The 12026-nt window shown below is 38.5% G+C and overlaps 1 protein-coding gene across 2 annotated transcripts in view; it reads right to left on the minus strand.

Annotated features, from left to right (window-relative positions):
• LOC136858150 (cytochrome P450 4C1) overlaps positions 1-12026 on the minus strand; it is a 332613-nt gene that overhangs the window by 191742 nt on the left and 128845 nt on the right. For both annotated transcript variants that reach the window (XM_067137477.2, XM_067137476.2), the window contains one exon: positions 8829-8898. In XM_067137477.2, the coding sequence (XP_066993578.2) occupies positions 8829-8898 (70 nt within the window). The remainder of the gene's footprint in view (positions 1-8828; positions 8899-12026) is intronic.

Here is a 12026-nt window from a genome sequence, read left to right on the forward strand (position 1 = left end):
TAGGATTGGACGTAAGGGTTACGCGTTGGATAAAAGCATTTCTAAATTCAAGGGTTCAGAAAGTCAAAGTAGCTAATAATGTATCGCAGGAAGAGAAAGTTTGGAAGGAAATTGCAGAGGGTAGTATAATCGGTCCGTTACTTTTCTTAATATATGTAAATGATTTAGGGAACAATATAACATCAACAATAAGATTGTATGCAGATGACATAATTGTTTATCGGGAAATAAATAACATTGAGGATTGTTTAGAATTACAAAGGGACCTTGAAAGTATCCAACAATCGGTTGAAGAGAATAATATGGAGGTTAATGGAGGCAAATCAACTGATACAACTTTTACAAACAGGAGTTTTAAAACTGAATTTGAATATACTTTGGATGAGGTAGTTATCCCAAAAGATGGCATGTGCAAATACTTAGGTATGAGATTTGAAAGTAATTTGTACTGGAAGGGTCATGTGGATGACATTGTTGCGAAAGCATACAGATCGTTACATGTCATAATGAGGCTACTTAAAGGATGCAACAAAGAATTAAAAGAGAAAAGTTACTTAAGTATGGTTCGTCCATTATTGGAATATGCAAACAGTGTTTGGGATCCTCACCAAGAATACCTAATAAAAGAAATAGATAGTGTACAGAGGAAAGCAGCAAGGTTTGTAACAGGGGATTTCAGGAGAAAGAGTAGTGTATCAGAAATTTTAGAGGAACTTGGGTGGGAAACTTTAAGTAAGAGAAGGGAGAAAACTAGACTTACAGGATTATATAGCGCCTTTACAGGAGAAGAAGCATGGGGAGATATCCGTGAGAGGCTTCAGTTGGAAAACAATTATATCGGCAGGACTGACCACAAATATAAAATTAGAAGGAATTTTAGCAGAAGCGATTGGGGTAAATTTTCATTCATTGGGAAGGGTATGAAGGAGTGGAACAGTTTACCAGGGGTAGTGTCTGATCCTTTTCCAAAATCTGTACAAATATTCAAGAAGAGAATAAACAGCAACAGAGAAAAGAAATGAAATGTTAGAGGGCATTCGACCAGTGCAGGTTAATGTAAATGAAAATGTGTGTAAATAAATTAATTCCATCCCCTGGTCTAAGGAGTTTGGACAGCCAAAGTAGGGGACTGCCTGTAGGGGTGAAGTACAGTGGGGACTTCGAGGGCCCTGGGACCGCTACGGTAGCTGTGAAGGCCCTTCAGGAACTCTGAAAAGTGGTGGCAAAAGGGGCTCTGGTTAAGACGCAGCAGGTCGTTATGCTAATTAAGTTAAAAAAAGAAACTAAATAAATGCAATGTAAATTTTAATCTTATACCAGTCGTATTGTATCATTTGAAGTAATTCCACAAACTGTATATCAGTTGACTATATTTGTAAGTAGTACAGGAGATATTATAAGTAGAATTTTGTAAACAATATAAATTTATTAAGGATGAGCTGTGTGTTTAATAGAAAACATTGTTAGCGTAAATTGTATAATATTGTATTATAGGAAAATTTTCTTCTCTTGTTAATTTAATATTTAGTGCTTGACAATAATGTATTTTAGTGTACCATTTGCCTCCGAGGTAGACACCTCATTTGCAAACAAAGAGATTTTGATTTGATTTGATTTGATTTTGAATTCACATCACTACGTACAACATGCCCATACCATCTCAGCCGTGCTTCGCAAACCTTCTCTATAATTGGAGTCACATCCAATAATCCCATCATGTCAACCCAGGCTCCAGTGTAGCATCCTCATCTCCATCACATGAAGAGCCTGTTCATGCCTTGATGTTGCCGGCCAGCACTCAGTTCCATACAGGGTAACAGGATGAACGTCTTGTAAATGTTTGCCTTTTGGGTATCCGCTGATCACAAAGGACTCCAGTGGTGTATCGCCATTTCATCCAGGTTGCATTAACTCTAATGTGGACAATAGGAAGGATATCACTATTGCAGCTAATGACTGAACCAAGATACTCGAACTTTGTGGCCTTCGTCAATTGTTCATCAATGCTGAGGGTAACATTAGTCTGCCATCCACTTTCCATGAATTCTGTCTGCGCTGTACTGAGCCTCATTCCATTGGTCTCAAGATGGGTCTTCCACTGTTGTACCTGCTGCTGCAATGCCATGGCATTTTCTGATGCTAGAAGAATGTTGTCAGCGAAGAGAAGAGCCCACGGGTGGGATATTTGTAGGTCAGTAGCTATTGCATCCATGTAGAGAATAAATAATAGTGGCCTTGGTGGACATCTATGCTGATAGTGAATTGTATTAACCCATTTCCCGTTATGGATAATACATTTTCATTGAGCAGAAAATACCCACTGCACATTATGAATGTACATTTATCACAAATTATTTTGATGAAGCGTGCATTGTATTTTACTAAATTTTTTGGAGAAATACTTTTTTGAAATACTGATAAAAGGTATTTGTATCTTACTTTTGCATATTGAGTTTTGTATGGTATGCATCAAAACAAGGATTGAAGCATAAGGGCACATTTTGGCTGGCAGCACACATTGTCCTTACATCTTTCCCAACAACTATTTTCTGACACAAGACAAATTGCCGGCTAGCATATTTCTTCCTCTCTGTAGATGGAATCTTAGAGATGAAATGTATCTCTTTTAGTCTATCACCGAAGCTGAAATCAGTATCACTCCCATTGTCTAGTACATCTTCAACAAAATACGTCATAATTTCCACGCCACTATCACTCACTAAATGTCTCAAACCATTGTACTTGTCTTGACTTGTTGAAGCCATAATTATGAGTGATAGTGATCCGACTTAAATAATCAAGGCATATTATTTGTATAATATCATCAGCTATTTATAGGTCCATGTGTTTATTCTGTAATCTCGTGTGCTATTTATAGGTCTGTATCTTTATTACAAGATAAGTAAATGCATCAGACAGCATCTGCCTCCACTCGTAATTCGTAGCGAGAGCTAGTAAACATATCTAATTCAGAATGAGGAAATAATATCACTGACATTAAGCTCTATAAGGGTTTTGTTTGTAAGGCAAGAAGAAATGTCTGGCCACGTAGGTTGTACAGTCCAAACACAATTTTTAACTACCGTTGGCATTTTTTTTGCAACTAACCTAAAAAACACGTAATATCTGAAGTTCATCATCATCATCATCATGAATTCCTTCCAGCGAACCAGGTAGGGTGTTTAAGAACGATGTGCTTCCAATTATTATGGTCCTAGTATGCTTCTTTTCTCTGTAGGGCATCCCACGTTTCTCCTCTCTTCTCTAGTATTTCTCTTATCTGATCTAACCACCTTTTTCTTTTTTCTGAAGTTAACAGTTATAAATTAATCTAAAAAGAAAAAACATCTGATATAAAACTATTAAAGTAATACCTCAAATATTTATTTAATAAGCCTGTAACTTTCTGGGTGTGTAGAGGAAAGATTCAAAATCACTGTAGTTTCAGTTTCATAAAAGTATCATTAAAATGACCGAAAATACACATTGTTTTCCAATTAAATGCACAGAGTGAAATCACAACGCCTATTGAGAAATGTGCTTGCCCCAAAAGGAGATTTAAATGGGCAACAGTGAATGGGCTAACTAAATTATATACCGGATCAAAATTAGATGACAAATCCTTCCATCAGGATATAATGAGAAGAGAATACTAATTAACAAGTACTGAGCGGAATGACGTTCAACACCAACTGAACGTGATATGTCGGAGCCTGTTTGATGAGACCGAGGGAAAGAGGAACTTCCTTGTTCAACATAGAATTAACCACAACACTACATTCAAATGAAATTCAACTCATCCCGTGTTCCACAATAGAAGCATTCTGTATACTTTAAAAGTCCATCCACTACAATGAACAAGAGAAGTTTCCCATCACTAATGGCGGATAGTGTATAGTCACAAAATACGAGGCTCGTGGTTTGTGCGGCATTAGGCCTAGGAGGTGAATGTTAGCAGTTTGACAGTCGCAAGTGTGATACATTACTCGAACTAGTACAGTTATTCACGTCAGAGTGTTCGTGAAGTGTTCAGTGAAACCTGAAGCGAAATATCTACAAAAACAACCATGCCTCCCAAAGTTAAAGAGGTGCCAATGGAAGCCATTGTGAAGCAAGCAGTGCAGGAAGCGCTGAGCAGTAAGGAGACTCTCAACACGCTTGCCAACCTCATCCAAGATCAGGTCACGAAGACAGTTGTAGAGCAACTGAAAGAAACCATAAATTTCAATACGAGTGTGATCGAGGAACTAAAGCGTACGCTGGAAGAAAGAGACACGACCATAAGGGAATTAAAAAGAGAGCTGCAAATTAAAACAGACAGTTTAGAGCAGTACCAAAGAAGACAGTGCTTGCGTGTGTTTGGTGTGGAAGAAACTGCAGGAGAAAACACGGACACTATTGTCATTGATATTACTCGTGAAATTTGGGTGGAACTCTCAGTGGACGAAATAGACAGATCGCATAGGGTTGGGAAAAGTCAAACTGGCCGTCCAAGACCCATAATTGTTAAGTTTGTTTCGTACCGGAAAAGAAATGCGATGTTTATAAACAAGAAGAAACTCAAGGGCACAAATAAAACAATTAGAGAGGACCTAAACCCAGAGAGACTGCAGCTTCTACAGCACGCTATAAGCAAGTTCAGTGTGCGGAACGTGTGGTCGAAGGATGGCATAATTTATGTTAAGCAGGGAACTCGTAAAATACCTGTGTCAAACCGCGAAGATCTCGTTCGTATTCGCTAACCATGAGCCGACATTCTGTAAACTAAATACCGCTGTATAGAACTTTAATCGGTATTTCAACTGTAGCTATAGCCTACATTTTAATCATTAATTTCAATTTTTAGTTTCTTAATTTTATCTAGTGTAGTTTTTCCTTCTATATCTACAGTTACATTTTAAATTGGCAGCAACAAGTAACCAGGAAACAAATGCCTCTAGTTTCAGCCTCTCCAACACACAGTCCCAGACAGGTCACTACCTGTATCTCTCAGCCCCCACCCTAAGTACCGCTAATCACCTTCAAGACATTCTTTCGCCTTACCCTACCTCCTTACAAATAGCTCATGTAAACACTCAGAGCATTCTCCCACATTTCCCGGAATTCTCTGAAATGGTCTCAACCTGCAATCTACATGCCATACTATTCTCCGAGTCGTGGTTGCGTCAGTCTATACCTTCATCTCTTGTTAGTATGAATGGTTATTCATTAGTTAGGAATGACAGGAGCGGTAAGCTCGGTGGAGGAGTCGGTATGTATATACGGGATGATGTGAAATATAAGGTGATATTAAAATTCCCCAGTGAGTTCTCCAATAGCCCTGAATTCTTGTTCGTTGAGCTTATAGTTCGCGGTACGAAGTGCTTGCTTGGTGTGGTGTATCGTCCACCGAAGACTGGTAACATCACAAATCTAGAGGAAGCCCTACATGATCTAACACCCAGGTATGAGCATTTGATATTAATGGGAGACTATAATACAGACTTGACAAACAAATCTACCGAAACAAAACGATTGACTGAGATGTTTTCATCCATTAATTTGACAATAATACCCCTTAACCCTACACACCATGTTGCCAACTCACGTACGCTCCTCGAGCTAATAATTACTAATAATACCAACCGAATCCTAACTCATGGACAAATGCCCGTTCCCGGTCTTTCCCGACATGACATGGTTTACGCTGCATATTCCTTGAAGTGCCCTAAATTCAAGCCGAAATTAATTACATATATAGATTTTAAACACTTTAATGAAGACGCATTTTTTGACGATGCTCTTAACACACCATGGCAAAATATTCAGTTCATAAATGACATTGACGGAAAAGTAAGTCATTTTAACGAACTACTTCTGACTCTGTATGACAGACATGCACCACTACGCACTGTTAGGGTAAAGAGACCTTCAAACCCATGGCTGTCCCAAGAAATACGCGACCAGATGAAAATGAGAGACGCAGCCTATAATTATTACGTGAAATATCCTACATCTGACAATTTCGGAAAGTATAACAAACTCAGAAACAGAACAACACAGTTAATTAGAAATGCTAAAATACGTCACTCTTATGATATTTTGAACACTCAAAATTCTAGTCAGATTTGGAAATCTCTTCGCGAAATGGGATTATGCAAAAACAAGACAAATGGCAACAACTGTAATGCACCACTAGCTGACCTAAACTCATACTTTAGCTCACGATCCTCTCATACTGACGATCAGACCAAAGCAGCAGTAATTAACAGAATATCCTCAAAAACAAGACATAATGGCGAGCAGTTCTACATTTCTCATGTGACTCCCAGTGACGTTAGGGAAGTCTTCAGTGAAATAAAGTCAGGGTCCACTGGCCATGTTGGAATCAACCTGTCTCTTTTAAAAAGAATCCTAGACATCATACTTCCAACGGTCACACATATCATTAATAACTCACTCATGACTGGAGTATTTCCTTCGAATTGGAAACATGCAATCATCCGGCCTTTCCCTAAAAACAACAACCCCAACAGTCCCGAAGATTATCGTCCTGTAAGTATCCTTCCTATATTAGGAAAATTGTTGGACAAAATAGTACATAAACAAATGACTGAATATCTTATTCAGTATAACTTACTTGACAAATATCAATCGGGATTCAGACAAAACCACAGTACTGCCACTGCATTAGTTAAAGTGACAAATGACATGCAACTAGCGATAGATAAAGGACAAATGACTATACTTGTTCTCTTGGACTTAAGCAAAGCCTTTGATTGTGTAGATAGAGACATATTACTCGCTAAACTTAAGGCACTGAAATTTTCTTACAGCACTTTAACCTGGGTACACTCCTATCTTAGTGATCGCCAGCAGCGCGTTTCAGTGGGAAACGATACATCTTTGTGGCAAACCACTAAGATGGGCGTGGCTCAGGGAGGAGTATTGTCACCACTTTTGTTCTCACTGTACATGAACGACTTATCTGAGACGCTGACCAATTGTAAATATCACCTGTATGCAGATGATATTCAGTTATATATTCACACAAAGCCTAATGACTTAAACAATTCAATCACTAAGTTAAACGAAGACTTAGCAAATGTTAATGACTGGACTAGCAGACATGGACTGAAAATGAACCCATCAAAATCACAGGCCATCATAATTGGCACGTATAAATCTCATGCTAAAATACAAAACACATCTATACCCAGTGTTATGCTCAGTGGAATACCAGTAACATTTAGCGATCATGTAAAGAACCTTGGAGTAGTATTCGATAAATATTTAAGTTGGTCGGAACATGTCACAAAAATTTGTCAAAGAGTATTCTACTCATTACATTCTGCAAAAAGGATGAGGGACTTCCTTCCAAGAAACACAAGAAAATTATTAGTACAGAGTCTAATATTTCCAATATTTGACTACGGAGATGTAGTTTATAATAGTATGAGCAAAACAATTTCATGTCGACTACAGCGAGCCTACAATGCTTGTGCCCGATTCGTATTAAATATCCCAATCCAAACTCATATTAGCCCTTTCCTCTCTCAGCTGTCGTGGCTAAGATTGACTGAACGACGTAAATACTACGCTGTTTCCCTTCTCCACAGTATTCTGCAAACAAACAAACCAGACTATCTTAGAACAGACTTTAAATACCTCTCCCCTTCCGATAGAGCTCCCTCAAGGTCATCCACACGTTCCCTCTTGTCCATTCCCATTCACCACAGTAACTCGTACAATAACTCATTCATACCTGCTACCATACGTTCCTGGAACTCAATCACAGCTGAAATTAGAGGCATAGGCAATCCGAAGTTATTTAAAAGGACATGTTTAATGTGGTACACAAATATGTAAAAAGTAGATTTTACTAACGTAAGAATTTAATAATTAGCTCTTAATTATCAATAAGGATACAAAATTATAGAGGTTAAGTAAATTAATTTTAGTGATTTTTAGAAATATATGTAAAAATGATTTTATGTACATTATTCTGTAAATTGTATAAAGCTGTTGTATAATATGGTTTGGCATAATAGCAGGCTTCATAGCCTGAGCACCGCCATATAAGAAAGGCAATAAACTAAACTAAACTAACATGATAAAATTTTAAATCAACATAAGAGAGTTCTGTTTCTAATAACCACAATGTCAGTTTTAACCAAACTGAAGTAAGAAGATTATGTCAGACACTGCAGAATGTGATTTTTTAATTTCCATGTGCACATTTTGTTCATCATTTTACTATTTCATTTCTCAAAACATTTCATAGCTTTTAAGGTGTCATCTCATTGCTTTGTAATTGGCTGAATATGATCCAATAAGTTCGAAACATGTACCAGAAACGTTATTTTTTATGACTAAGTTTATCTCTTAATTTGAGTGTTAGTCTTTTATGTAATGAAAGGTGGACCCATAAACAAAAATTCTTTAAGAAATAAAAACCAAAAACTTGTAAGTTAATACAGAATCGTCATGAAGTTTATTGTTTGCAATGGCCGCGTAAATTAACGCAGTATGGCTTTGAAGGAAAGCTCCGCATTTGGGAGACAGGTGAGTTCAAACCCCACCATCGGCTGTCCTGAGAATGGTTTTCTGTGGTTTGCCTTTTTTTCCTTCCAGGCAAATGCCAGGACAGTTTCTATTAGCCGATTCCTTTCACCTCTTTACCCAGTTTAATTTACAATCATTCATTTCATCTTCTTTAGTTCCTCAATTGAGGTTGGCATCAGCAAGGGCAGGGGACATCATCCCCAACCCTGTATCAGGAAATGAGACTAAGGGGTACACATACGTACATAATAATAATCAACAAGTAGGAGCTATTCTATACTCACCTTTGCACTGATCTGACATATTCTACCTCCTCACCAAGCTGCGCATTAATAGATGTACCCATTGCAGTCTCTGTAAAGAAAAGCCCATTGTATCTCTACTTTCAATCCATAATAACATAACGCCACATTGATAGGCAGTGTTTGAATGTAACCACGGTTATAGTTAGTATACGTATGGAAAGGAACATGCGAGTGACAATTCAAGTCGTGTCTACAAAGATAGGAACAAGAATAGGAACACATAATAGGATAAACACAATGACAGGTCTGGATCAAGGAGGAATAGAAAAGAACACAAGGATAAACATGGAAATACATAAGTATAATCTTCACATTTTCATAATTTCCATCTTCAATAAGATAGGCTCTCTCCTCACTGATCCCAATTTCCTACATCAATTTCTTTTAAGCCCTCGATGGGTTTGTTTCTGCTTTAACACTCAATGATGGGTCACCTTGACAGATCTTTAGTCTTTACATGGGAAGTGTAGGATAAGGAGAAGCTGAATAATGACAAGAAAATAGAAGGGGAAAAGATAAGAATACAAGACAAAAATAAATGAGAAAAGGAACCCGATTGGTCAACATTATAAGTAATAGATCAGAGGAAATAAGTGTCCAATCAGGTAGCAAATTGATAGATGGGAAAACGATAAGAACATATAATAGGATAAACACAATAACATGTCAGGATCAAAGAGGGAGCAAAAGGAGGAGGCAAGGTCAAACATGAAAACATCTGTGGAGCTTAATCCTTAATCTTATGAGTTTTTGTTATGTATTTTTATTCATGTTCCCCAACTCTTTAAATATTTTGATTCTTGTCATAGTAATTACAACTACAGGCACCATTAGTTATGCAGGTCCTTGGATATATTCACTATTAGTAATGGCAGATGTATTCATTCATTACTGATCTGGATTTAAAGCAGTCGCCCAGCTGGCAGATTCCATATCTGTTGTTTTCCTAGCCTTTTCTTAAATGATTGCAAAGAAATTGAAAATTGTTTGAACATCTTCCTTGCTAAGTTATTCCAATCTCTAACTTCCCTAGCTACAAATGAATATTTGCCCTAATTTGTCCCCTTGAATTCCAAATTTATCTTCATATTGTGCTCTTTCTATTTTTAAAGACACCACTCAAACTTATTCATCTACTAATGTCACTCCACGTCATCTCTCCACTGACAGCTCGGAACATGGTACCACTTACAATCTATAATGTTATAAAAGGAAGTGTCTGTCTGTCTGTCTGTCTGTCTGTCTGTCTGTCTGTGTGCGATGCCCAGCAAAATCTACAGCACGTAGAGATCTGAAATTTTGAACATAGGTAGATGGAAAGGGGTCCGAATGCACCTCGAAGCCGGAATTTTCATTTTCGCTTTCGTTGGTGAGTTATGAACGAAAAACCATCGGAAAACGTGCATTGGTATATGACAATCCAACGTGCTGTCATACAGTCGCTGTCGCTAGGCAACGTACATAAGATAGGTTGAGAACACAATATTCAAGGAGCCCTTTTACGTCCAGGACGTAGGAAGCTGTTTTGGTCTAATATGGTGTGAGGGCATATGACGGTGTTGACGATGATTCGTCCGTCGGATCGGGACGTTAAGTCTTGAGCTATTCGAGACGAGTGGCATATGTGCCGGCGCCGGGTTTCATTCTCTTCATTCTTGCTATCATATATCATGTCATTCATTTCTTTCAACAAGCAACTTTTACAAGAATTACCCGATGTTCTACATAGTTACAAGTCTATCGACTACACGGCAAAGCTTCGAAAGACTTGGAGTCACCTGGAGTACCCTCGAACATCTTAGAGCGGACGATTGTGGCACCAATTATCCTTCTTAATAAGAATCCTGCCCTGTGCAATGAACACGACTCTGAAACTGATGACTAATATTATCGAAGCCATTCTCATGATTGGGCATGCCGCGAGCGAAGTAATAGTCATTCCTCGGATTCGAATAATTTCTTCGGATATGCAGTTTAAGTTTAGATCTCTGCAGTGTTCAAAATAAAATTTCTCTGTGTAATAATAAAGAAAGCATAATCTTCTTCTTCTTACTATATATAAAATGGATGTATGTGTGTGTAAATGACACATCTCCTCCTAAACCACTGGAGGTATAAAAATAATCGAAAAAAGTGCCGAATCCACAGTTTTCGGGGTCGCTGAGATGAACAGTGACACTCCCCATTTTTCAAATTTCAAAGTTCAGCTCACTTTCGCATGGGGGGGGGGCGAGGGGGGAGTGATATATATATAATTAAACGAAAATAATGTCGAATACATACTTTTCGGGGGTCGCCGAAGTGAATTGTATACTCTGGATTTTTAGCATCAGGAGACAAACAACGTGGGGGTAAGAAAGCCCAGGAACCCTTAGGGGCGGGGGTGAGGGGGTCAGATAAACAAATTAACGAAAATACTGTCGAATCCATACTTTTTGGGGTCGCTGAGATGAATAGTGACACTCCGGATTTTTTAAAGTTCAAGTTTAACCCCCTTTGGGGTGGGGGCGACGGCGAGTGATATTTAAAGTTAAACGAAAATAGTGTCGAATACATAGTTTTCGGGGTCGCCGAGGTGAATTGTACACTCCTGATTTTTAGTATCAGGAGACAAACCACGTGGGGGTAAGACAGCCCAGGAACCCTTAGGGGCAGGGGGGCGAGGGGGCTGAGATATAAAAATCATCGAAAATAGTGTCGAATCCATACTTTTCGGGGTCGCTGAGATGAACAGTGACACTCCGGAATTTTTTAAAGTCCAAGTTCAGCCCCCTTCGTGGTGGGGGCGATGGGAGAGTGATATATAGAAATAATGATATATAGAAATAATAGTGTCAAATACATAGTCGCTGAGGTGAATTGTGACACTCCGAATTTTAGTATCAGGAGACAAACCACATGGGGTAAAACACCCCAGGAACCCTTAGGGGCGGGGGGGGGGGTGGAGGCAAGGGGACTGAGATATACAAATCATCGAAAGTAGTGTCAAATCCATACTTTTCAGGGTCGCTGAGATGAAGAGTAACATTCCGATTTTTTAAACTCAAAGTTTAGCCCCCTTTAAGATGGGGGAAGGGGGAATGAGATATAATAGTAGGGCTACCAACGGTGTGATTCAAATCCACCATCTCCCAAATGCAAGCTCACAGCTACGCAACCCTAATTGTATGGCTAACT

The sequence above is a fragment of the Anabrus simplex genome, chromosome 1 (assembly GCF_040414725.1).
Source record: "Anabrus simplex isolate iqAnaSimp1 chromosome 1, ASM4041472v1, whole genome shotgun sequence".
NCBI classification, from domain to species: domain Eukaryota; kingdom Metazoa; phylum Arthropoda; class Insecta; order Orthoptera; family Tettigoniidae; genus Anabrus; species Anabrus simplex.